The 23,735-nt window shown below is 46.2% G+C and overlaps 1 protein-coding gene across 1 annotated transcript in view; it reads right to left on the reverse strand.

Annotated features, from left to right (window-relative positions):
- Window positions 1–1,009: 1,009 nt before the first annotated feature.
- The window catches only part of LOC115134515 (phosphatidylinositol 4-phosphate 3-kinase C2 domain-containing subunit alpha-like), a 56,083-nt gene continuing 33,357 nt past the window's right edge, over window positions 1,010–23,735 (reverse strand). Inside the window, 25 exon segments of the mRNA XM_029668574.2 lie at window positions 1,010–2,570; window positions 2,753–2,878; window positions 3,058–3,167; window positions 3,528–3,609; window positions 3,891–4,008; window positions 4,345–4,469; window positions 4,691–4,779; window positions 4,782–4,897; window positions 5,435–5,544; window positions 6,098–6,254; window positions 6,698–6,867; window positions 7,288–7,424; window positions 7,550–7,679; window positions 8,802–8,894; window positions 9,770–9,874; window positions 10,365–10,545; window positions 14,255–14,349; window positions 14,455–14,548; window positions 14,767–14,955; window positions 19,919–20,061; window positions 20,440–20,548; window positions 20,749–20,916; window positions 21,480–21,602; window positions 22,872–23,118; window positions 23,290–23,314. Coding sequence (XP_029524434.2) covers window positions 2,388–2,570; window positions 2,753–2,878; window positions 3,058–3,167; window positions 3,528–3,609; window positions 3,891–4,008; window positions 4,345–4,469; window positions 4,691–4,779; window positions 4,782–4,897; window positions 5,435–5,544; window positions 6,098–6,254; window positions 6,698–6,867; window positions 7,288–7,424; window positions 7,550–7,679; window positions 8,802–8,894; window positions 9,770–9,874; window positions 10,365–10,545; window positions 14,255–14,349; window positions 14,455–14,548; window positions 14,767–14,955; window positions 19,919–20,061; window positions 20,440–20,548; window positions 20,749–20,916; window positions 21,480–21,602; window positions 22,872–23,118; window positions 23,290–23,314 — 3,225 coding nt within the window. The 3' untranslated portion in view covers window positions 1,010–2,387.

Here is a 23,735-nt window from a genome sequence, read left to right on the forward strand (position 1 = left end):
TAATTCCTCAGTGCAGCAACAATATAGTGAAGGTGGTTTCTCTTTTTTTACAGGCAATCTAATAATTTGATCAGGTAAACACTTATTTTAAATCACGTTTCACGATTTTATATAACGGTAAGCAACGTTTTAGGCTTTAAATTGCAGATTTAGAATGTGTTCTTGGTTTTAGGGCATTTTCTAAGCATTAGTGAACGAAGAGCCGTTTGTGAGCCAAATTAACTACTTTTAGGTGAACAGAGCAAAATAATCCGGTTCTTTGAAAATATTCGAAATGAACATGAATGCCTCCACGCGATTGAAATAACTTTGCGCCTGCGTGGGAAATTACGTCAAATGCGCTTGAGTAGAAGAAAGCCACAATCCCGCACTGTTTTCAGACAACTGAACTGCAGCCCCGCCACTAGATTGGCTGTAAAGGTGAGGGATGGCGCTGGAGAAACACAACCATTCTCAAACAACTTTATATTTTCGGTCAAATGTGTGGTACTGTTTTTTGGGGCTATGTCATCATAAGAATGCTTTTCACTGACTTTTCCATCTAAATAAGAATCCTGAACATCTAATCAAATGGCTACCCGGACTATTTGCATTGTTCTTCCCCCCATTATTACGCTGCTTACTTTCCATGAAGTCACTTTACCTCGACTAACCCGTACCCCTGCACATTGACTCTGTACCGGTACCCCCTGTATATAGCCTCGCTACTGTTATTTTATTGTTGCTCCTTAATTATTCGTTTTTTTTTCCTCTTTATTTTTTACTGAAGATTATTTTAGTAAATACTTTAACACGTATTTTAACTGCATTGCCAGTTAGTAAGCATTTCACTTTTAGATCTAAACCGGTTGTAATTCAGCGCATGTGACAAATGACATTTGATTTGGAATAGAGACCATCAGGTGCATAGAAATACAAAATAAGACGTACAATTATCAATGACAGTCAATATCACTGATTCGATTGGCCCTTTGCCAACATAAATAACAAAAAACACAATGAACTTCAGTCTTTGTTCAAAAAACATTTAATTCGCTTTAGGAAAGAAGGGATTACAGTACACACCGATTCATTCTGGTTAAGGTAACCAATTACGAATAAATAACTGGCCATGTTAATAATACAAACTCAGCATGTTTATTTTTTTTACAGGCATTAAAATAGTGGATCGTCACTATTTGTCTTTGTTGATATTCTCTTTAAAACCCCTCCAGGATAAATTCATTATTTCATCTTTAGTTTTGTAGTCGGCTCAGAGGAAGCAGCGTATCTCTTGCCCTGGATGTCTTTCCCTTTTTTTGTCCATATGGCCCCAGGTCAAGGATCAGCTTACCCCACCCCAAATTCTACCCTTAAACCAATAGGTGGCGATATAACATCTGACCTTAGATCAGTGTTTAGAGGCAAACTTATCCTACATCATCAAATGCACAACAAGAGTGTGTTCGTGATACAAATCCCGAAAAGGAGTCAAGTAATTACCATTAAAAAGACATGGTGGTGTGCAGACAAGTTGGAGCTGATCGTTCCAACACCTTCTGATGCTAGTACTGAACCCCGCTCACAGTGGAAGAACTGTTGACATTATTTGACAGAATAGATTTCTTTTTCAATTGGGGTATCACAATTTCTATCAAATATACTGTGATAAGGTTAAAGTGGAGCGTAGTAGAGATTGTGAACACAAACAAGGCACCCTGTTCGGTTCCCCTTTGGAAGAGTGGTTTGCCATCATCATCAGTTCTTTTGGCACGTGATTGGGAAACACAAGATCACTCTCTTTCCTGGAGTCTGGTTTGAGACGGACACATCCCCAGACATTCTCAGCTAGCTTAGCAGGAAACCAGACGCTTCCTATTTGTCTATGTAGAAAAAAGTTACATGTAAAAATGAGCCCCTTTTTAAAAAATAAACGTGTCAATCTATATATACTCTTCTGAAAGTAAGCCATTTTGGTCCTCTAATGTCAAAATGTACAAAACATTACAGCTCTCGTGTTATAGTTTAGGAACAAACAAAATAAGTGGAGATTGTTTGCTACGATGAGGAAACAACCATGATTAGTGAGTGAGAGAAAGGCCCCACACCCAGAAACAACCCCTAGCCTAGCCCCTATCCTTTAGGCACTTGTGTAGATCTGAAAGGTCGGTGCTACAACCATATTGCTTATAATTCTTTAGGATCTACATGAACGGCCTTCAGGGGTAGGAGGGGTTTCTGGACAGGGTCAAAGAGAGGTTGGGAATGAGGTGAGCTTGAGGAGGAAGGGGGTGGAGTTTAGAAGCACCCCCCCCCCCGGGGAGTGGCCAGTTCCGCTGCCCTTATATGGGTGTATCTCTGGAGTTTTTGAAGAGGTGACAAGTGGAGTTGTTCCCAGGTGGAGTTGTCTAGAAGTAGGGCACGGCGGTCAGCTTGTACCAATTGACCGTCTCCTTGCTGAGGTCGAAGTCCTTGAGTTTGAGCGTGACGCCGCCCAGGTAGCAGTTCTCTCTCAGCGACTCGGCACTAAGCACGCTCAGTTGCAGCTCCCGCAGACCAAGGGTCTCCTTGCTGTAGCCACTGTACACCAGCTAAGGAGGAGGTAGTCAAAGCAGTTAACACGAGTTGGCAGCAATTTGTATTAGTTCGCATTCGTCACAAAGGCAGATGAGGAGAACAGTTCCAAAGTGACAGTCGGTCAGGACACAAAGCCGTTAGCTATGACAATTTGCTAGGTGGCCTAATGAAAATGTGCCACACTGATTTCACTCACCATTTCGTTGAAAGTGGGGTTCCTGGTTTTTCTGGATATCTTTGTTTTGCACTTGGAGGTTTTGTGGGGGTCTGGGAGCAGGTATGTTTTCACATAAGGGTTAGGGTCTGTCTCCTCCTCAGATACCTAGAAGCAGGCAGATGGACATGGACATGCTTAGTGGAGCATTAACTAAGGCCAAACTGAGGATTCATGTATGTAATTCAATTCCATACCATTTTATTTATCCTATCCTATTAATTATACTGCCAAAAGTTTGAGATGTGCGCTAGTTAGGATTGGGCCCTGTCAGCCACCCTACTCACCAGGTCTCGGATGTGCATGACCATGATGAAGAGTGTGCTGTTCCTGTAGGAAACAGACAGCTTCACCTCCCCCTCCACTCTGCCTGAGGTTGGACTCAATGGTGGCGCCTCTGCAGGAGAAATAACTCTTTCAAAACTGTAGCTGCGACAATAGCGATACATATCAAATCAAATGGCTACCCGGACTATTTTTGTATTGACCCACCCCCCTTTCTTATTTTTACACTGCTGCAACTCTTTGTTTATTATCTATGTATAGTCACTTTACCTCTACCTACATGTACATATTACCTCAATTACTTTGACTAACCTGTAACCCCGCACATTTATTTAGAAAATATTTTCTTAACTGCACTGTCAGTTAAGGGCTTGTAAGGAAGAATTTCACGGTAAGGTCTACACCGGTTGTATTCGGCGCATTTGACAAATAACATGTGATTTGACATATACACAATAGGACTCAGATTTACCTGGTGCTTTGGCCATCGCCTCGAATCCTTCCGTCTTGTCGTCTCTCGCGATCGGATGGAAGAATGTATAGATAAGATCACACTGATAGAGAAAGAGAAAATATTGAGAACCCCTTATTTGGATACTCCGTAGAGCATTGACAAATGGACTATCGATAACCTTTCAACTAACTATGTACTAAACGTAACCCTAATCGTTGGAAGCAATTTGTTATCCAACGGATAGTATGACCATCTGTAGAGCACATACAGATGGACTATCCTGACTACCCTAAAATGTGACCAAAATATTGAGTGAAAATAGAGTGTATTGGGCTTTTATAAGTGTGTGTGTGTGTGTGTGTGTGTGTGTGTGTCAATCACCTGGGTGACCTCTGTGGAGCTCCTCAACAGGTTGTGGACATAGCTGTTGAGCTCAATCTTCCTCTTGGCCGCCACGTCCTTGATGTGTGTACGGCCCAGCACCATCCTATTAGGGAACCTAAGGAGGGGACGGGGAAAGTTTAGTGCACTAACAAGAAGACGTGCATCTGTGGAGAAGTGGGCGCTACACTTTTGGGGGTGGAAGGGAAGCTTTACCCACATACAATGTAAGGCTCTTCGAGTTAAAGCACAACAAATATTCTCAATATTATTACTGTCGTTGTAAAATCTGAGGTTACCTTTGGCTTTCTAAGGTCATATATATGGCAGACTTTCAAAGTGTTTTTGGGAACAGGGTGTTGCCATGCCACTTCCAGACAGCTTCAGGTGCTATGAGCAACACCTACAAAGTGTGGGTTCTCCCAAAAATGTGTGTGTGCACGGGTGCGTGTACCCTGGCAGCTTCCACAGAGGGAAGAGGATGCACAGCTTGTTGTGGAGCTCCTGGAACTCGTCGAAGGTGCGTAAGAGAAACTGGGCCTCGCTCTGCCCCTCTCGCAAGAGTCTCACCACATAGGTCTACAGGAGGAGGAAGACGAGGGGGAGGGAGAAAAAAAAGAAGGATTTTAGCTTATCTTGTTTAGAATTACATTCATGTTATGACTTCTCGATATGTAGATTTATTCAAACTCTTGATATGCCAGATGTGTGTTCTTCTGGTATCCCTATAGGGCAGCTTTGCCCTGTCAGTGCAGCAGTGAGACCAATGAACACATGTACGTCTATGGTTGGAGACTCACGTAGTGCTTGTCGGGGTTGTATCTCTTCTGGAAGGAGAAGATGGAGGCGTCGCGGATGCGTCCCTCCTGCTTCAGCGTGTAGGTCTTGGGGAGAAGGAGAGGATGGGCTCGTCGTTGGACGGCAGGCCAGAGAAGCGCATCTGGGCCAGGTTGTGGATGAAGAAGTTGAACTTGGTGGCCACGCTGCCCAGGCTGGTCTCAATCAACCTGGAGGGAGGGAGGGAGGGTGAAGAGGTTGTTCAACTTCAGACAAAGGGAGTATTATTTTTTTTTATGATACTCTATTTGCTGTGTTCTCCGCTTTGCCTCTGTGAAAATGACTGAAAAGAGACTGGAGGTAAATGGAAGAAGAAATTGATAAATAGTAGCATTTCACATGAATGTTTTAGGATTGCAACTGGGAGTTCTATGGCGGTTCATGACGACATTGTTCTGCCACCAGCTGGGCATTGTGGGGCAGTCGGTGGTTGCAGATCAAGTATAGCGCTGCATTAATTGTCACTGCTGAAACGCAATAATAAAATCAAGTTACATTTCATTTGTGGCTCCTGGTCGCCTTTTCACATCGGTCGTTCAAGCGCAAGCCATTCAAGCTACTAAACATAGTAAGGCTTAAGCACGTATTCTTGTGCCTTTTGCATTGGGAGGCTGAATCATGACTGTGGCAGGGCCTCAGAGAGGAGCGGTGCACCATGTTCAAAGCTATTCACTCTGTGGAAAAACAGCCCACTTTACAGACAGTACCTGGTGAAGAAGATGGTGGCCTCTGCGTCGGTGGTCTGGGGCTGCAGCGCGTCGTACACGTACTTAAGGTCCTGAGCTCCAGTAAGCTCTGGTAGGCCTGACAACGTCATCTGTTAAATCGCGCACGCATACAGACAAAGACACACACAATTACAATCCATTAATGTACAGCGAAAGGATTTACTAACAAAAGACTATTAGAAACCGATAACTTAGGGAAGGTCCTACTCTAACAAGGGAGCTTTGATTAATGAGGCTAGAATAGAGCATTTGAATCGCTACGGTACACTCAAGAAATTCCTTAGACCAAGAAGAGGGCCATCACCAAGGCCTAACAAAGGGCATTACCCAGGCAACACCAAAGTAACTCATCAAGTTGACGTCACACTTTTGGGGGGGAAAAAACTATTTAGAAACACGCTTTGTGCCCCATCTATCTGACAGTGGTCCTGTGTACCATTTTTGTGAATTATTTGTGATGCCAAGCTTAAATGCCAGGTGAATTCCTAGAAAAGGCCAATGTAGTTGTTCCACCTCAACTGTTTGTGCGGTCTTTCCCACTCCTATGGTCATGTTAAAATGTTTACCATGACAACAATCATAGCGGTAGCACAAACTGATCTGGAACCAGGGCTAGGACTTGACTGCAGAGCCTTATCTTACCAGTGAGAGCAGGTTGAGGAAGAGGCCTGAGTGTTTACGGATGAGGTTGTAGGCCTGGGAGCACAGGTCCACAAACAGCTGGAAGCGACTGGTGGGCCTCTCCCCCCCGTTGATCACGTAGGCCATGTCAGAGGTCAGCACAAATGGAGCACGGTCCCTGGGAGAAGGGGCGAGAGAGAGAGAAAAGATTAATTCTCCATCTCCCATGTTTTAGTAAAAACAAAAACAAAGCACATGTCATGTAGCCTGGTTAAAACAGGGAGCGTTTGTCCTAGCGTAACCAGGCTACATGGCACGTTGTCTGGCACAGGTCTGAATCAGAACACCGATTTGAAAGACTTGACCAAAACCAGCAGACACTCAGGCCCCGTCTTAAACGCAAGCACAGAGCCCAAATGGTATCTCTACATTTTTGTCATTACAGGTCAATAAAGCTTTACTCTTGGTACTGAGGAAACATTTGACTTTTACTAAAGGGAGGGAATAGGTTAGCGAGAAACAGTTAAAAGGGTAGGGGAGAGAGTGCGCTAGATTTGAACCCAAGCTAGCATTGGAGGCAGATGTTTAGACTGCTAGGCCACCCCAGGCCACAGCGCGTACCTTTTGAAGCTGCCGAACATCTGGGCGTGGCCCAGGAACTTGCCGAAGTCGATGTGGAACATGTGACCGGTGGAGCGCAGCATGATGTTGTCGTTGTGGCGGTCGCAGATACCCAGCACGTAGGTGGCCACGCAGCAGCCCGCACACGAGTAGATGAAGTTCTCCGACGCCTCGAGGAACAGAGAGGAGGAGTGAGACACACATACCATTTTTCACACTATCGTGCCGACCCAAACCAGACTGCGCTGGCTTGGATATTTCCTTTTAACATTGTCCTCTTCAGCAAGGTTCCAGCAACTCTGGTGGATGTGTAACCGGGCCGTCTCAGTACAGCTCAGTTTGACTTGGCTCGATTCAGCAAAAGTCCTACAGTAGCTGGTTCTCCCTCTAATAGGCAGAATCCTCACTAGAGATCTGCATACTGGACTTTTCAGCCAATTAGTGCAGTGATAAAGGAGAAATCTGTGTGTAACATGCGCATTGCAGGCACAGACGAGAAATAAACTGATCATATTATCACCACTTGTTCATCTTCTCAACCTCATCCTCTGTCGGAGTCTGGGGTCCAAAGATTAAAAGGGTCAAGTTACCTTCTCGTACTCATCCTCAGCAGGGTTGTACTTGCGGAGCCACTCTGCCAGGGGCTTGTCCTTGAAGGAGCCCGTCACGCCATACTCCGCCTGGATCTTCCTCAGGGTGTCTGAGGACGGCACCAGCTCCACCATTCCTGGCAACACACACAGCACCACAACACACACACTCTGTCACAACTACAGACACAGCATGAGTACGCATTGTATTACAATTAGTAAACTGGATGTGTGTGTTGTGAATTCTAGTGTGTATTAGTGCCTTTGTCTTTGCCAGTGGAGATGCATTTGAAGTTGACAATGCGCAGGTCCAGTCCCTCCTGAAGCCAGATGCGGTCCATAATCCGGATCATCTGCAGAGCCAGCATGTCCTGCCGCAGGTCCTCTCCCACCTAACACACACGTACACACACGCAGGCAGGAAGGCAGAAACGCAGGCAGGCACGAACACACACAGGCAGACATGCACGCAGGCAGGCAGGCAGACACGCACGCAGGCAGGCAGGCAGACACGCACGCAGGCAGGCAGGCAGACACGCACGCAGGCAGGCAGACACGCAGGCAGGCAGACACGCACGCAGGCAGGCAGACACGCACGCAGGCAGGCAGACACGCACGCAGGCAGGCAGGCAGACACGCACACACAGGAGGCCCACACAGACCAAGACTCACGTTAGTTCGAATATTTATAATTAGGCGGGTGCTTAGATTTGTCCTATTTCCCAGATGTACAAGCGTGTATTCATGCGTATTAATATGCATGTGTGACTTGGAAATGTGTTTGTTGCAGCCAGGGTCTGCCATTATCAACGCGACCCTGGAACAATTAGGGTTAAGTGACTTGCTCAAGGGCACATCAACAGATTTGAACCTTGTCGGCTCGGAGATTCGAACTAGAGACTTTTCGGTTAACGCTCTAACCGTTAGGCTACCTGCCACCCCTAAGTTATCATCCACAGAAACATATTTTATTCTCATTCAGAGTTTCTTTCCATCTGTCTGTCAATATCTGGTCAAGCAAAGACTTCCCTACACATTCTATTGACAGAGCCCTATGTTGTGATATTGTCATGCCACCAGGTGGTGCTGTTTTAACTACGAAACCAAAGACAAGATGCAAACGATTGTAGTAACTGATCTCTTTTCTATGTTGGAAAAAATTACACTTAAAGCAGCAAATCAAAACCAAGGGAACTCTTTAGAATCTATTCCTGCAATCCTCCATGCTTCAAACACTCCCAAAGCAATGACTAACTGTCCATTAATTCATGCAGAGAACGGCTCGAAAATGTGTCGAGGTATTTCCAGTGACATGTCAAGGACTACTAAGTATTACACCTCTGATAAATTGCTTGTTCATGGAACTTGGAAGTGCATATTTCACTGAGTCTGGCGTCACAGAAAAATAATCTAGTAGTCTAATCTGTCTAGGAGTGATGATCTAGGATCAGGCCCCCCCCTCTTATTTATTATGATTTAAAAGGCCAAACTGCACTCCCAGCCCTGCCTCCCACCTTGAACATGACATTGATCTCCTCTCCCAGAGGGTCAGCGTTCACCAGGGCCAGCTTCAGGGGCACCGCATTGGAGTTGAAGAAGGAGCATGACTGTACACAGACACAGAGAGAGGGAGCAAGAGAGAGAGGGGAGAAAGAAAGGAGAGAAAAAAGAAAGAGAAAGAGAGAAAAAATAGAAAAGGGGAGAGAGAGGAGAGTGCCTGTGGTTAGTTATACAAGCCTGCCCTGGCCATGGGAGCACTGGCCTGCTTTTGGGAGACAAAGGGGGGATGATTTTATTCAGTGAGGGGGCATCACCTTGGATTGTCTGGTACGAGATTGGGGTCAGATACACCGGTGAGCACAACACACACTAACACATACAGATCATCTCATATACAAAATGCACACAGTACACAAAACGCACACACGCAGCCACACACACTTGCCCAGCTGTGAGAAACATGGTGGGGGTGTGCGGACGGAGCACAGCGCTCAGTCAGAAAGGAAAAAGGAGAGCCGCCGAGGACAGGGAAGAGCATGCCTGCATTACACACTTACAGTAGATGTACGGGACTAGATCTTGTATTCTAGTCAATGGCCTCTTACAAGAGGTGGTGGAGGGGTAACTAGGAAGTAACTGAAGTGACCTGTAGATGAAGTGCCAGTTAGCATTTGGATGGTGGAGGTTATGACGGCTTGATCAGCCACTTGGACAACTACAGTATGGGTCATCGAGATATGGCCATTTGTTGTTGAAATGGAGGAAATGATGCTGATCAGTTGACATGTCAGCCTCCAGTAAGCGACGGACCAAACAAGTAACCCCATGGTCAAATGGGCATTTGCTGAGTGTACGGTCAAACTTTAAGCTGGTAACAGAACCGTTTGTGCCGTCTTGTATGACAATGACCATAGGAAACAGACCTGGGACCAGGCTGGTCGTGCTTTGGGTCACTGTTTCCATTGTTGGACAACGGACGTACCTTGATGTTGAGTTGTTTGGCCTCCAGGCTGGGGCTGAGGGGCAGTCTGCAGCTGTTCCTCTGGAAGAATGACTGCACCCTCTCCAGACCTTCCTGGAGCACCACCTACACACACAAATAGTTGAATTAATGTCAAGCCTTGACGGTTTAAATTATGACGTAAAAAAATGGGCACTTAAACACAATTGGTAAATAACATAAGTAGTTAAATGAGACATCCAGACCATAACTAAATAGAGTATTTTATTTGTCTATTATTTTGCCTTTATTTCACTAGGCAAGTCAGTTAAGAACAAATTCTTATTTTCAATGACTGTCTAGGAACAGTGGGTTAACTGCCTTGTTCAGGGGCAGAACGACAGATTTTTACCTTGTCAGCATGGGGGATTCGATCTCGCAACCTTTCGGTTACTAGTTCAATGCTCTAACCACTAGGCTACCTGCCGCCCCAACAGCAGACCGTAAAATAAAGTGTTATCAAGCCCCGTTAGAGGCTTGTGAGATACAGTAGATAGTATTCTAGTAGTATGTGTGTGTGTATATATGTTGGTGTGTGTCTGTCGGTGTGTGGTCGAATGCCTCCTGGCCCTCTCACCTGTCGTGCGTAGCCCCCGGCCTGCCGGACCTTCTCGGCCAGCGCCCCCAGCAGAGTGACCAAGCGGGTCTGTTTGTCCAGCTCGGCCCGGAGGCCGGCCCCACACAGACAAAGCAGGGCCCCCAGCACCTGGTCGTACCTCCGGCCAAACGCTGGGTCCTGTACCGCATCCCTCAGTAGCCTGGTGGGGAGAGTGAGGGGAGTATAATGGGATCGGACAAACCAGGGTCGTGTTCATTATGCACCAAACGGAAGAAAATGGACTTAAACCAGGAGGGACTTCCCGGACTTGTAAGAAAGAACACAACCCTTTTTCAAAATGCTTTCAAACGTTTTCCATTCCGTGCCCTAATGAACAAGACTCAGTTCATATTTCTGACTACCTATTGCTTAATTTGAGGGAACCAGCGACCTTGCGTTTATGGAGTAGAAGGATGAAGTTTCCCAGCCTAGACACCCATTTAAAAATCAGTTTTGGGTACCTCCTGTTCCATAAAAGTCTACATTATACCACCTAGCAAAACACCTCTATTCTATATACTATGCTATGCTTCATAAACGCACACACACACACTACTAGAATACTACTTTCACAGTCCCCAGGTCCAGAACAAATTCAAGGAAACGTACAGAATTATACAGAGCCGTGAGTGCATGGAACTCCCATCTTATATAGCGCAAGTGAAGAGCAAACCTGGTTTCAAAAAGACAAATAAAGCAACACCTCACAGCACAACGACACTCCCCCATGTGACCTACTTGTCGTGTGTATGTACTGACATCAGGTTTTATTTTATTTAACTAGGCAAGTCAGTTAAGAACAAATTTTTATTTACAATGGCGGCCTACCCAGGCCAAACCCTAACCCGGGTGACGCTGGACCAATTGTGCGCCGCCCTACGGGACTCCCAATCACAGCCGGATGTGAAATAGCCTGGAATCGAACCAGGGTCTGTAGTGACGCTGCGCCACTTGAAAGCCCATACTTGGGAGTTGATGGGTTGGGGAGTAACGTATTACATGTAAGTGATTACAAAAAAAACGGTAACTAATCTGTTACATTACCAGCAGACAAATTGTAATCAGATTACAGACACTTTTCAAAAAGTAGATGATTACTTAAATTCAGAAAGGACGTTTGCGGAAGAAAAAAAATATTTCACACTTCTCTGTTTTCTCAATGACATTCAAATCAGCATTGAAAAAAGGCGCAAGTTTAAGTTTGTTCAAACCTGAGCGAGTCTGACCACAAATCATGAGACTACTATGATGACATGCAAAATGTGTTTGATGGATCGCGGGAAAAGAGCAGAAATAGGCTTTTATAGGATACAGTCCAAACAATGTCTCCCAATGGTACGACTGCTGTCAGCATCCAGAGATTATCAATTTGAATAAACGCTTGGAGGTAAGGGTGACAGCAGTTGTGTAGTCTACGGCGATACGGATATCACTTATTATTGATATCTACATAGGGCATTGATGTGAATCACACTGATCACACACTCTCTCATTTATCTATTTGCGCCTTACGGATTGTGGTTGTTGTGGATGGCTGTTCACAAATCTAAATGTGCATTTGAACCCAATAATGGTTGAATTCAAGAAGTTTAAACTGCCAATCAATCATTGTTTTGGAAACCAGTGGACAGCCAGTGAAAAATGCGCTCTTGCCACATCTGCATAGTGCGGATCCAAACCCATGGAATAAAAGTGGGGCTTTTATTGCTCAATTTAATTCATGCTGATAGATAAATAAATAAATAATGGATACGTACTCGCACACTTTTTTTGATAGACTTAAAAGGGACAATCTGTATTTGCTACATCCATTTTTGGACTTGTAAATGACATTTGCAGTACCAGTCAAAAGTTTGGACACCTACTCATTCCAGGGTTTTTCTTTTTTTTGAACTATTTTCCACATCGTAGAATAATAGTGACGACATCAAAACTATGAAATAACACATGAAAACATGTAGTAACCAAAAAAGTGTTACACTATGATGAAACTGGCTCTCAAGAGGTCTGCCACCGGAAAGGAAGACCCAGAGTTACCTCTGCTGCCGAGGATAAGTTCATTAGAGTTATCAGCCCAAATAAATGCGTCAGAGTTCAAGTACCAGACATCTCAACAACTGTTCAGAGGAGACTGTGAATCAGGCCTGCATGGTTGAATTGCTGCAAAGAAACCACTACTAAAGGACACCAATAACAAGAAGAGACTTGCTTGGGCCAAGAAATAATAGCAATTGACATTAGACCGGTGGAAATCTGTCCTTTTGGTCTGACAAGTCCAAATTTGAGATTTTTGGTTCCAACCCCAGGTCTTTATGAGACGCAGAGTATGTGAACGGATGATCTCCGCATGTGTGGTTCCCACCGTGAAGCATGGAGGTGTGATAGTGTGTGGGTGCTTTCCTGGTGACACTGTCAGTGATTTATTTAGAATTTAAGGCACACCCGCAAAACACCACTCTTAACGTCAACAGTGAAGAGGAGACTCTGGGATGCTGGCCTTCTAGGCAGAGTTTCTCTGTCCAGTGTCTGTGTTCTTTTTCCCATCTTAATCTTTTCTTTTTAATGGCCAGTCTGAGATATGGCTTTTTCTTTGCAACTCTGCCTAGAAGGCCAGCATCCCGGAGTCGCCTCTTCACTGTTGACGTTGAGACTGGTGTATTGCAGGTACTATTTAATGAAGCTGCCAGTTGAGGACTTGTGAGGCATCTGTTTCTCAAACTAGACACTAATGTACTTGTCCTCTTGCTCAGTTGTGCACCGAGGCCTCCGACTCCTCTTTCTACTCTGTTTAGAGCCAGTTTGCACTGTTCTGTGAAGGGAGTAGTACACAGCGTTGTACGAGATCTTCAGTTTCTTGGCAATTTCTCGCATGGAATAGCCTTCATTTCTCAGAACAAGAATAGAGTGACGAGTTTCAGAAGAAAGGTCTTTGTTTCTGGCCATTTTGAGCCTGTAATCAAACCACAATTGCTGATGCTCCAGGTACTCAACTAGTCTAAAGAAGGCCAGTTTTATTGCTTCTTTGATCAGGACAACAGTTTTCAGCTGTGCTAACATAATTGCAAAAGGGTTTTCTAATGATCAATTAGCCTTCTAAAATGATAAACTTGGATTAGCTAACAAAACGTTCCATTGGAACACAGGAGTGATGGTTGCTGATAATGGGCCTCTGTACGCCTATGTGGATATTTCATTAAATAAATCAGCCGTTTCCAGCTACAATAGTCATTAACAATGTCTACACTGTATTTCTGATCAATTTGATGTTATCGTAATGGTCTTTGGTCTTTCCTTCAAAAACAAGGACATTTCTAAGTGACCCCAAACTTTTGAACGGCAGTGTATGTACATTGTAAAGTTTGTCTGTAATGTATTTTTCGTTATGTGTCGGACCCCAGTAAGACGAGCCGTCGCCATTGGCGAATGGGGATACTAATAAATAATTCAAATCAAATACCAGATATCTCCAACTGCTGATTATTTTATTTACCCCCCACCATGTTTTCTGAATAATTATTTACTTACATTTTTTTTGGTACATAAAAGACTGTAAAAACACCAAGAAAACATCTCCAAGTGACTTTCATTTTGTTCCAAAGTATTCCCACGCGTTACAGATATGTGATTGTATGCAAACGTAGGCAAGTTGAGGCGATTGTGTTTTAGTCAAATGTTAAATCTGTTTGGGCTTCTTGCACTTGTACCCATACTTGACTATTTTTATGAGCTGCTCACACTGTATATCCCCCTGAGCGTGAGCACCTGCCAACAAGGCTGGTGAATTCTACATTCTTATCCGTCAACTCCAAAAATCGACCCGCATTTGGGCTGGTGGTTGGTGTTCATTCTAGGCCCCGGTGGAGACTCACCAGTACAGGTAAAGGGTGATGTTGACGTTGCCCTGTGCTCTGGACAGCAGGAATATCACCAGGGCGTTCTTCAGGTGACACTCAAACTTCAGCGCCTGAGAGAGCGACAAAGACACGGAAAAGGATAAGTGGGTGAGAAAAGCATTCAGGGTCACTAACAAATTGTTTACCTGTGTATGTGTGTACTACAGACTGTTCACCTGCACGAGCTGAGGTAGGTAATCGGCCAACTCGTCATCACTGCTGGATTCGATCCAGCTGACAGCCACACTCCTCACCTCTGTGTCAGCAAACCTGCAGGACAGAGATCAAGACAGGCAGGTCAAACTTGAGGGTGACCTTTAACCTACATACTCACGTAAAACGTAAACGTCAACTCCCACTTTACAAATATGACTTATCTACCGCAGGTTTCTATTGACCACAGCTTAAACTCTAGCTTGACACACTCAAACTTGAGTGTGTGTGTGTGTCTGCCTCTCTCTCGGTGTCTGTGTGTCCACCACACATACTTAGAGTCGAGCAGCTCCAGGGCACAGACGGGCTGGAGTGAGGGCCAGTTGTGGAGGAGGGCGTGAATCTCAGCCATGCTGCCCCAGTCCCAGCTGGGGGCGCTGGCCAGCACCTTGGGCAGGCTGTGGGTGTGAGCTCGGCAGTGGTGCCGCTGGTCCCACAGCAGCTGGCGGTCAGCCCGCGTCAACCTAGGGTTGGGAGGGAGGAGGAGAGAGAGGGGTGATACCGGTGAGTCAGAACATAGACCACTGCTACCGCTGACATGGTTCTCACAACAGAGACCCTATTAGAAATCACTTTCTTCAGATTCTATATGTAATTTATGGTCATCACCATGTTCAGTTAGGCACGAAACAACAACAAAAAAGGGTCTGATGCAAAGTCAAATGGTTTGGAACTATCAATACTTGACCAGTAAGAAGCGCTTGTGTTTGTTTTCCATTGCAAAACATTTTGCTGCGGTGTGGTAATGAACACTATGAATGTATCAAAGATAATTGTGTAGTCTTGAGCGATTTCCTAGGTTAGCTAGCCAGCTATTGTCGTTCTTTTAACGCAACGTAACGTAAATCAACACTGCTAGCTAGCCAGCTAGCCCCGAATAGCAGCACAGTAGCACAGTAGAAACCATTACACTCAACGGAACGACTTGATTAGTGTAGTGTCAACAACGCAGACACTGCCAGCTAGCCTACATAGTCAACAACGCAGCCTCTGCCAGCTAGCCTACTTCAGCAGTACTGTATCATTTTAATCATTTTAGTCAATAAGATTCTTGCTACGTAAGCTTAACTTTCTGAACACTCGAGACGTGTAGTCCACTTGTTATTCCAATCTCCTTTGCATTAGCGTAGCCTCTTGTGTAGCCTGTCAACTATGTGTCTGTCTATCCCTGTTCTCTCCTCTCTGCACAGACCATACAAACGCTCCACACCGCGTGGCCGCGGCCACCCTAATCTGGTGGTCCCAGCGCGCACGACCCACGTGGAGTTCCAGGTCTCCGGTAGCCTCTGGAACTGCCGATCTGCGGCCAACAAGGCAGAGTTCATCTCAGCCTATGCCTCCCTCCAGTCCCTCGACTTCTTGGCACTGACGGAAACATGGATCACCACAGACAACACTGCTACTCCTACTGCTCTCTCTTCGTCTGCCCACGTGTTCTCGCACACCCCGAGAGCTTCTGGTCAGCGGGGTGGTGGCACCGGGATCCTCATCTCTCCCAAGTGGTCATTCTCTCTTTCTCCCCTTACCCATCTGTCTATCGCCTCCTTTGAATTCCATGCTGTCACAGTTACCAGCCCTTTCAAGCTTAACATCCTTATCATTTATCGCCCTCCAGGTTCCCTCGGAGAGTTCATCAATGAGCTTGATGCCTTGATAAGCTCCTTTCCTGAGGACGGCTCACCTCTCACAGTTCTGGGCGACTTTAACCTCCCCACGTCTACCTTTGACTCATTCCTCTCTGCCTCCTTCTTTCCACTCCTCTCCTCTTTTGACCTCACCCTCTCACCTTCCCCCTACTCACAAGGCAGGAAATACGCTCGACCTCATCTTTACTAGATGCTGTTCTTCCACTAACCTCATTGCAACTCCCCTCCAAGTCTCCGACCACTACCTTGTATCCTTCTCCCTCTCGCTCTCATCCAACACTTCCCACACTGCCCCTACTCGGATGGTATCGCGCCGTCCCAACCTTCGCTCTCTCTCCCCGCTACTCTCTCCTCTTCCATCCTATCATCTCTTCCCTCTGCTCAAACCTTCTCCAACCTATCTCCTGATTCTGCCTCCTCAACCCTCCTCTCCTCCCTTTCTGCATCCTTTGACTCTCTATGTCCCCTATCCTCCAGGCCGGCTCGGTCCTCCTCCCGCTCCGTGGCTCAACGACTCATTGCGAGCTCACAGAACAGGGCTCCGGGCAGCCGAGCGGAAATGGAGGAAAACTCGCCTCCCTGCGGACCTGACATCCTTTCACTCCCTCCTCTCTACATTTTCCTCTTCTCTCTCTGCTGCTAAAGCCACTTTCTACCACTCTAAATTCCAAGCATCTGCCTCTAACCCTAGGAAGCTCTTTGCAACCTTCTCCTCCCTCCTGAATCCTCCTCCCCCTCCCCCTCCTCCTCTCTGCAGATGACTTCGTCAACCATTTTGAAAAGAAGGTCGACGACATCCGATCCTCGTTTGCTAAGTCAAACGACACCGCTGGTTCTGCTCACACTGCCCTACCCTATGCTCTGACCTCTTTCTCCCCCCTCTCTCCAGATGAAATCTCGCGTCTTGTGACGGCCGGCCGCCCAACAACCTGCCCGCTTGACCCTATCCCCTCCTCTCTTTTCCAGACCATTTCCGGAGACCTTCTCCCTTACCTCACCTCGCTCATCAACTCATCCCTGACCGCTGGCTACGTCCCTTCCGTCTTCAAGAGAGCGAGAGTTGCACCCCTTCTGAAAAAACCTACACTCGATCCCTCCGATGTCAACAACTACAGACCAGTATCCCTTCTTTCTTTTCTCTCCAAAACTCTTGAACGTGCCGTCCTTGGCCAGCTCTCCCGCTATCTCTCTCAGAATGACCTTCTTGATCCAAATCAGTCAGGTTTCAAGACTAGTCATTCAACTGAGACTGCTCTTCTCTGTATCACGGAGGCGCTCCGCACTGCTAAAGCTAACTCTCTCTCCTCTGCTCTCATCCTTCTAGACCTATCGGCTGCCTTCGATACTGTGAACCATCAGATCCTCCTCTCCACCCTCTCCGAGTTGGGCATCTCCGGCGCGGCCCACGCTTGGATTGCGTCCTACCTGACAGGTCGCTCCTACCAGGTGGCGTGGCGAGAATCCGTCTCCACACCACGTGCTCTCACCACTGGTGTCCCCCAGGGCTCTGTTCTAGGCCCTCTCCTATTCTCGCTATACACCAAGTCACTTGGCTCTGTCATAACCTCACATGGTCTCTCCTATCATTGCTATGCAGACGACACACAATTAATCTTCTCCTTTCCCCCTTCTGATGATCAGGTGGCGAATCGCATCTCTGCATGTCTGGCAGACATATCAGTGTGGATGACGGATCACCACCTCAAGCTGAACCTCGGCAAGACGGAGCTGCTCTTCCTCCCGGGAAGGACTGCCCGTTCCATGATCTCGCCATCACGGTTGACAACTCCATTGTGTCCTCCTCCCAGAGCGCTAAGAACCTTGGCGTGATCCTGGACAACACCCTGTCGTTCTCAACTAACATCAAGGCGGTGGCCCGTTCCTGTAGGTTCATGCTCTACAACATCCGCAGAGTACGACCCTGCCTCACACAGGAAGCGGCGCAGGTCCTAATCCAGGCACTCGTCATCTCCCGTCTGGATTACTGCAACTCGCTGTTGGCTGGGCTCCCTGCCTGTGCCATTAAACCCCTACAACTCATCCAGAACGCCGCAGCCCGTGTGGTGTTCAACCTTCCCAAGTTCTCTCACGTCACCCCGCTCCTCCGCTCTCTCCACTGGCTTCCAGTTGAAGCTCGCATCCGCTACAAGACCATGGTGCTTGCCTACGGAGCTGTGAGGGGAACGGCACCTCAGTACCTCCAGGCTCTGATCAGGCCCTACACCCAAACAAGGGCACTGCGTTCATCCACCTCTGGCCTGCTCGCCTCCCTACCACTGAGGAAGTACAGTTCCCGCTCAGCCCAGTCAAAACTGTTCGCTGCTCTGGCCCCCCAATGGTGGAACAAACTCCCTCACGACGCCAGGACAGCGGAGTCAATCACCACCTTCCGGAGACACCTGAAACCCCACCTCTTTAAGGAATACCTAGGATAGGATAAAGTAATCCCTCTCACCCCCCCTTAAAAGATTTAGATGCACTACTGTTCCACTGGATGTCATAAGGTGAATGCACCAATTTGTAAGTCGCTCTGGATAAGAGCGTCTGCTAAATGACTTAAATGTAAATGTAATGAATGAAAGCTATACGATAGACGGCAGTGCAGCACTCTCTTGCCACAAATCCCACCAACAGCTCATATAATGCTCATCCCCTCTGATGACACAGGTCCTGGGGACACCTCTGGGTGCCACGTTATGGTTTTTGCCATAGCACTACACAGCTGATTCAAAGAATCAAAGCTTGATGATGACTTGGTTATTTGAGTCAGCTGTGTAGTGCTCGGGCAAAAAAAACTAAACGTGCCCCCAGTTTGGGAAACCCCTGGTCTACAGGCTATGCTGTGGACAGCTTTTCAGGTTAGCTCTGGTTCTGAGATAACCTTTAGGACTCGGAAATACACCCAAACAAAACAGAAGGCAAAACCATATGGTTATAAATCGGAGTAAATGAGAGAAAGCTCAGAGAAAAAGTAAAAGGGATTAGCGCTTTAGAAGAAATTGCTCTCTGTGGAGGCTGGGGAAAAGGGTAATGAATCTGGCTGGCAGCCTGGGGTGGGTTTAAGTGGGTATTTATATGCCCACAGTTAAACGTCTGGGGGAACAGACACTGAAATGAGAACAGACATCTATGGTCTGGGAGGACTGGAGAGTAATTTGGGGAAAAAGCCTTCATAAGGCACTACATAACACCATTATAATAATGACATAACAGTTGTCATAATGGCAGCTGGTATCAGCTTATGACAACAGACGTGACAAAGTTATGACACAAATTGTTATGAACCTTCCTTCATAAGGCCCTACACATCACTGTTATGAACCTTCCTTCTTAAGGCCCTACATATCACTGTTATAAACCTTCCTTCATAAGGCCCTACACATCACTGTTATGAACCTTCCTTCTTAAGGCCCTACATATCACTGTTATGAACCTTCATAAGGCCCTACACATCACTGTTATGAACCTTCCTTCTTCAGGCCCTACATATCACTGTTATGAACCTTCCTTCATAAGGCCCTACACATCACTGTTATGAACCTTCCTTCATAAGGCCCTACATATCACTGTTATGAACCTTCCTTCATAAGGCCCTACATATCACGATCATAATTATGACATAGCAGATGTCATAAACCGTGAGACACTAGCTGCCATGACGGTTTATGACAACTGCTGTGTCATAATTATGATCGTGATATGTAGGGCCTTAAGAAGGAAGGTTCATAACAGTTTGTGTCATCATAACTCATGTATTATATCATGACGACAGACACAGTACCCGAAGGTAGAGGCTCGGCTGCAAAGTTTCTCCACCCGGCGGCGCAGGTCAGGGTCCAGCTCCTCCAGGGTGTTGGGGTCAGGGCAGGGGCTCTCCTGGGGCCCCACGTACAGCACGTCCACCGCTGGGCTGGGGAAGTCGACCTGGGGGGTCATGGAATTGTTAGGCAGACACACAAACTTGCATGGGTACACAAACATTAGGTCACCACAAAATGGGAAATCTGTTTGAGATAGGGGACTGTGTAAGAGAGACTTTGGGTAATGTTTGAAGTAAAAAATGTAAAAGCCTTTTCTTCAATTTTGCTTGAGGTTAAAACTGATCTAACACGATTGAACAGGTACTTGGCTTCACCTGTCCAATTGTGTTGAATCACTGAGTACTTTGAAAAAGGGAGGGAAGATTTGCATTTGAACAGGACCTACACACAAGAAAATCGCAGAACATTGACTTGGACAGCAAAGGCCCGCTCTAGTAATTTTCTATGGGTACAGTATTGCTGTGTAGAGTCGTGGAGTCACCTGCAGTATGATCCTCTCGGCCAGGTTCTTCCTCCGGATCCCGGCTGCAGCAGAGGCAGCCTGAGGAGAGGTCCACAGACACAGCAGCTTGGTTCCCCTCGCCAGCACCCTGGAAAAACACACGCATAAGCATTAGCATACATAGCTACACACACACACAAAACACCCCAACATTCTGAATCCCCAATAGACAGCTATTAACACAATCAACTCTTGAAATACACTCAGTTCGAATGCCATACAACATAACAAACACACAAACAGCAATTGCACAGTCAACAACACTACTGAAAATGTGTTGCGCATCACCGTCGGAAGTCAAATAGGGGCAGGGAGATTTTGCCCAGCACTTCTGGTCCTTTGCGCTGTTTGTTGGAGTCTGGGGAGCCGCTGGCGTTCTGGTTCAGGACCCCAAAGAGGGAGAGAGTCAGTATCGACTCTAATGGAAGCAGGGACACCGCCATTGGAAAGTTGATCCTGGAAAGAGGGAACAGAGTGAAAATAGGAGTGGAAAATGGAGTGGAAAATGGAGAGGGATTGGAGTGAGAATAGTGAATAAGTATGAACGTGCATAGCTTATGAGTCTGTATTCCCACTCGCCTGCGAGTAGATTCTTAGATCATCATCATACTGTTTGTGGCTCAGTTGGAATGAGGGTTCAATTCCCACAAAGATCACATACAAAAACACATACAGCATCCCTCACTGTCCTGCAAGATGCTTTGGATCAAAGTGTCTGCAAGTGTAATCTGCTATCTATCTACTCGTAATTGTATCCAGTGATAGGCTGAACGATACACTGATTATGGGTAACAACAGACCTCGCCTTGGCTATCAGTTTTGTATTATCAGTTTTGTATTACTGTCATGCTACGTGGTTGTGTTGGAGCCTGCATGACAGAAAGCGAAGAACATTTGATCCTAGTCTACATTTTGATCCTAAAGAGGCAAACGTGAAAGGTACAGGCACATAATTCAACAAAAACACTATTATAACTAGCCATTGTATTTCTATGGCTAGAGGGTAGTGAGTCACGTACATTTCGTCCCATTTGATGTGGTAGAAGAAGCTCTTGTAGGTGCCCACTTTCTTGGACTGGATGGGCTTGAACAGGTTCTTGCCGTTGTGAGTCAGAGCACACATCAGGTAGTACTTCTCATAGCTGCAAAAAGGAAGGGAGCAAGAAATTAACAAATTATGAATGAACAAGTTAAAATCCCATCTATGTACAGAGAGAGAATAGACTTGTCCACAACAAACACAGTCGTCCTCTGTACCTAATAAAGCCACACTCGTGCATTCTTTAATACACCACTAACAGAGCTCTCAGAACCATTTATCAAATGCAGATTTTGTTCAAGTTGGCTCCTCTTATTTAAACAGTTCCATTTCTTTCACATTATGAAAGACATTGCATTTGATGAGCACAATACCAGGCAGTGAACCATTTGGGATTCCAAAATATTTCTTATTGCTCAATGCCATCAGTCTTGTGCTTCGACACAGCATGGTATGTGTGCCTCCCCTGTCGCTGGTGACATGATGCATCGCTGTGCCTACAGATGGTGTGTGTGTGTGTTTGCATGTGTGTTTCTCATAGGACGCTAGCCACAAAAGAGCAAAGCACTCAAGCCATGATGACGAGGGACGATTCCAGCCATGAAATCATTTGGGATCACAGAGTAGCTGTTCGTTCGGGACGAAACATTTTCAGGGGAGCACTTCTGGCCTTGTGATACGGGATAAATATTTTCGGGCCTCCTTTGGTATGGTGCTCAAAAATGTTTTCCATATCTCCTAAAAATAGCTCTTGGACGAGGCCCTATGGATGACGGGCAGAAAGAAACAGCCTGTTATTAACCAGATCCTCTCTTTTTGAAGTAGTCATCTGCCAACCATAAAAATACTTGGGTCCTGGACGGCGTTTTACAGTGGCATTTTGGACCTCCCCCTCTCCCATCAAGCCTGGATTTTTTTTTAGGCACCAAACGGGAAAAAAAGTGACTGAAACGGGGAGGTACTATAAGAAACGTCCAATAAGCGTCCAATAAGAAACGCACATTGTTGTTTTCCGTTGCAAAACATTTTAAAGCTCTTTCTGTTGTGAACCATATTGAACACAACCCTGGAGTGAGACAGTCACAAAATGTGCCACTCCCCAAGTCGTGCAAGATTGTGCTCACTGAATGGAAAGGTTGGCTCAAATCTATTCCAGACAGAAAGACACCATAAATAGATTAAAGCCTTGGTGGAATTGGATACAGTGACGGGGAAATAAGACACGGAGAGAAACAACGGAGGTGCAAGACAACAAGAGTATCAGTTCTGAGGCCAAGTCATTCTTAAAAAGGTGGAAACTATAGTCTCAGTTGTCTTCCTTACTGCAATCCAGAAAACTTAAAATGGTATATTGGACTGGGGGTACACACACCTGCTGACCCAGACGGCGGGGATGCCGTGCATGGCGAACAGGGTGAACTGCAGATGGTCCGTGGTGCCCGAGGCCTCCTTGCTGCCACGCCCCTCCGCAGCAGACTCCCCCTCGGTATGCTGGGAGTTGGAGGAGGGGTCGGGGGAAGAGGAGGAGACGGGGCAGAAGGAGCGCAAGTACAGCTTGGCCAGGTCGTAGACAGCGTCCGTTAGGAAGCCCATGCACTCCTCCACGGGGCTGAGGTGACCTGGATGGGTCAGAGGGTTACGTGAGCTCAAATGATTTGAACTGTTTTTGTTGTTGATTTATGGAAGCAGGAATTGCCCCACTGTGTGCGATTATGGACTGATCAAAGTCATATTGCGGAGTCAAATTTTTGATGTGTGTGAAAAATGTGACTGGTTGTTGTAGGACTCACCATTTGCCGAGGATTTGGAGCCCACCTGAGATAGAGAAGTACACATATGATAACTGCCAGAATTACAGCCCCTGTAAAACTATCCTACGCCCTATCACTGCTGTGAGACACAGAAAGACAGAGAGACAGGTAGAAGTGACCAACCAATAGACATACAGTACCAGTCAAAAGTTTGGACACACCTACTCATTCCAGGGTTTTTCTTTATTTTTGCTATTTTCTACATGGTAGAATAATAGCAAAGATATCAAATGGATGTCATATGGAATCATGTAGTAACCAAATAAGTATTTTATATTTGAGATTCTTCAATGTAGCCACCCCTTGCCTTGATGACAGCTTTGTACACTCTTGGCATTCTCTCAACCAGCTTCATGAGGAATGCTTTTCCAACAGTCTTGAAAGAGTTCCCACATATGCTGAGCACTATATGGCTTCTTTTCCTT

Source organism: Oncorhynchus nerka, linkage group LG9a (assembly GCF_034236695.1).
Source record: "Oncorhynchus nerka isolate Pitt River linkage group LG9a, Oner_Uvic_2.0, whole genome shotgun sequence".
Taxonomy (NCBI): domain Eukaryota; kingdom Metazoa; phylum Chordata; class Actinopteri; order Salmoniformes; family Salmonidae; genus Oncorhynchus; species Oncorhynchus nerka.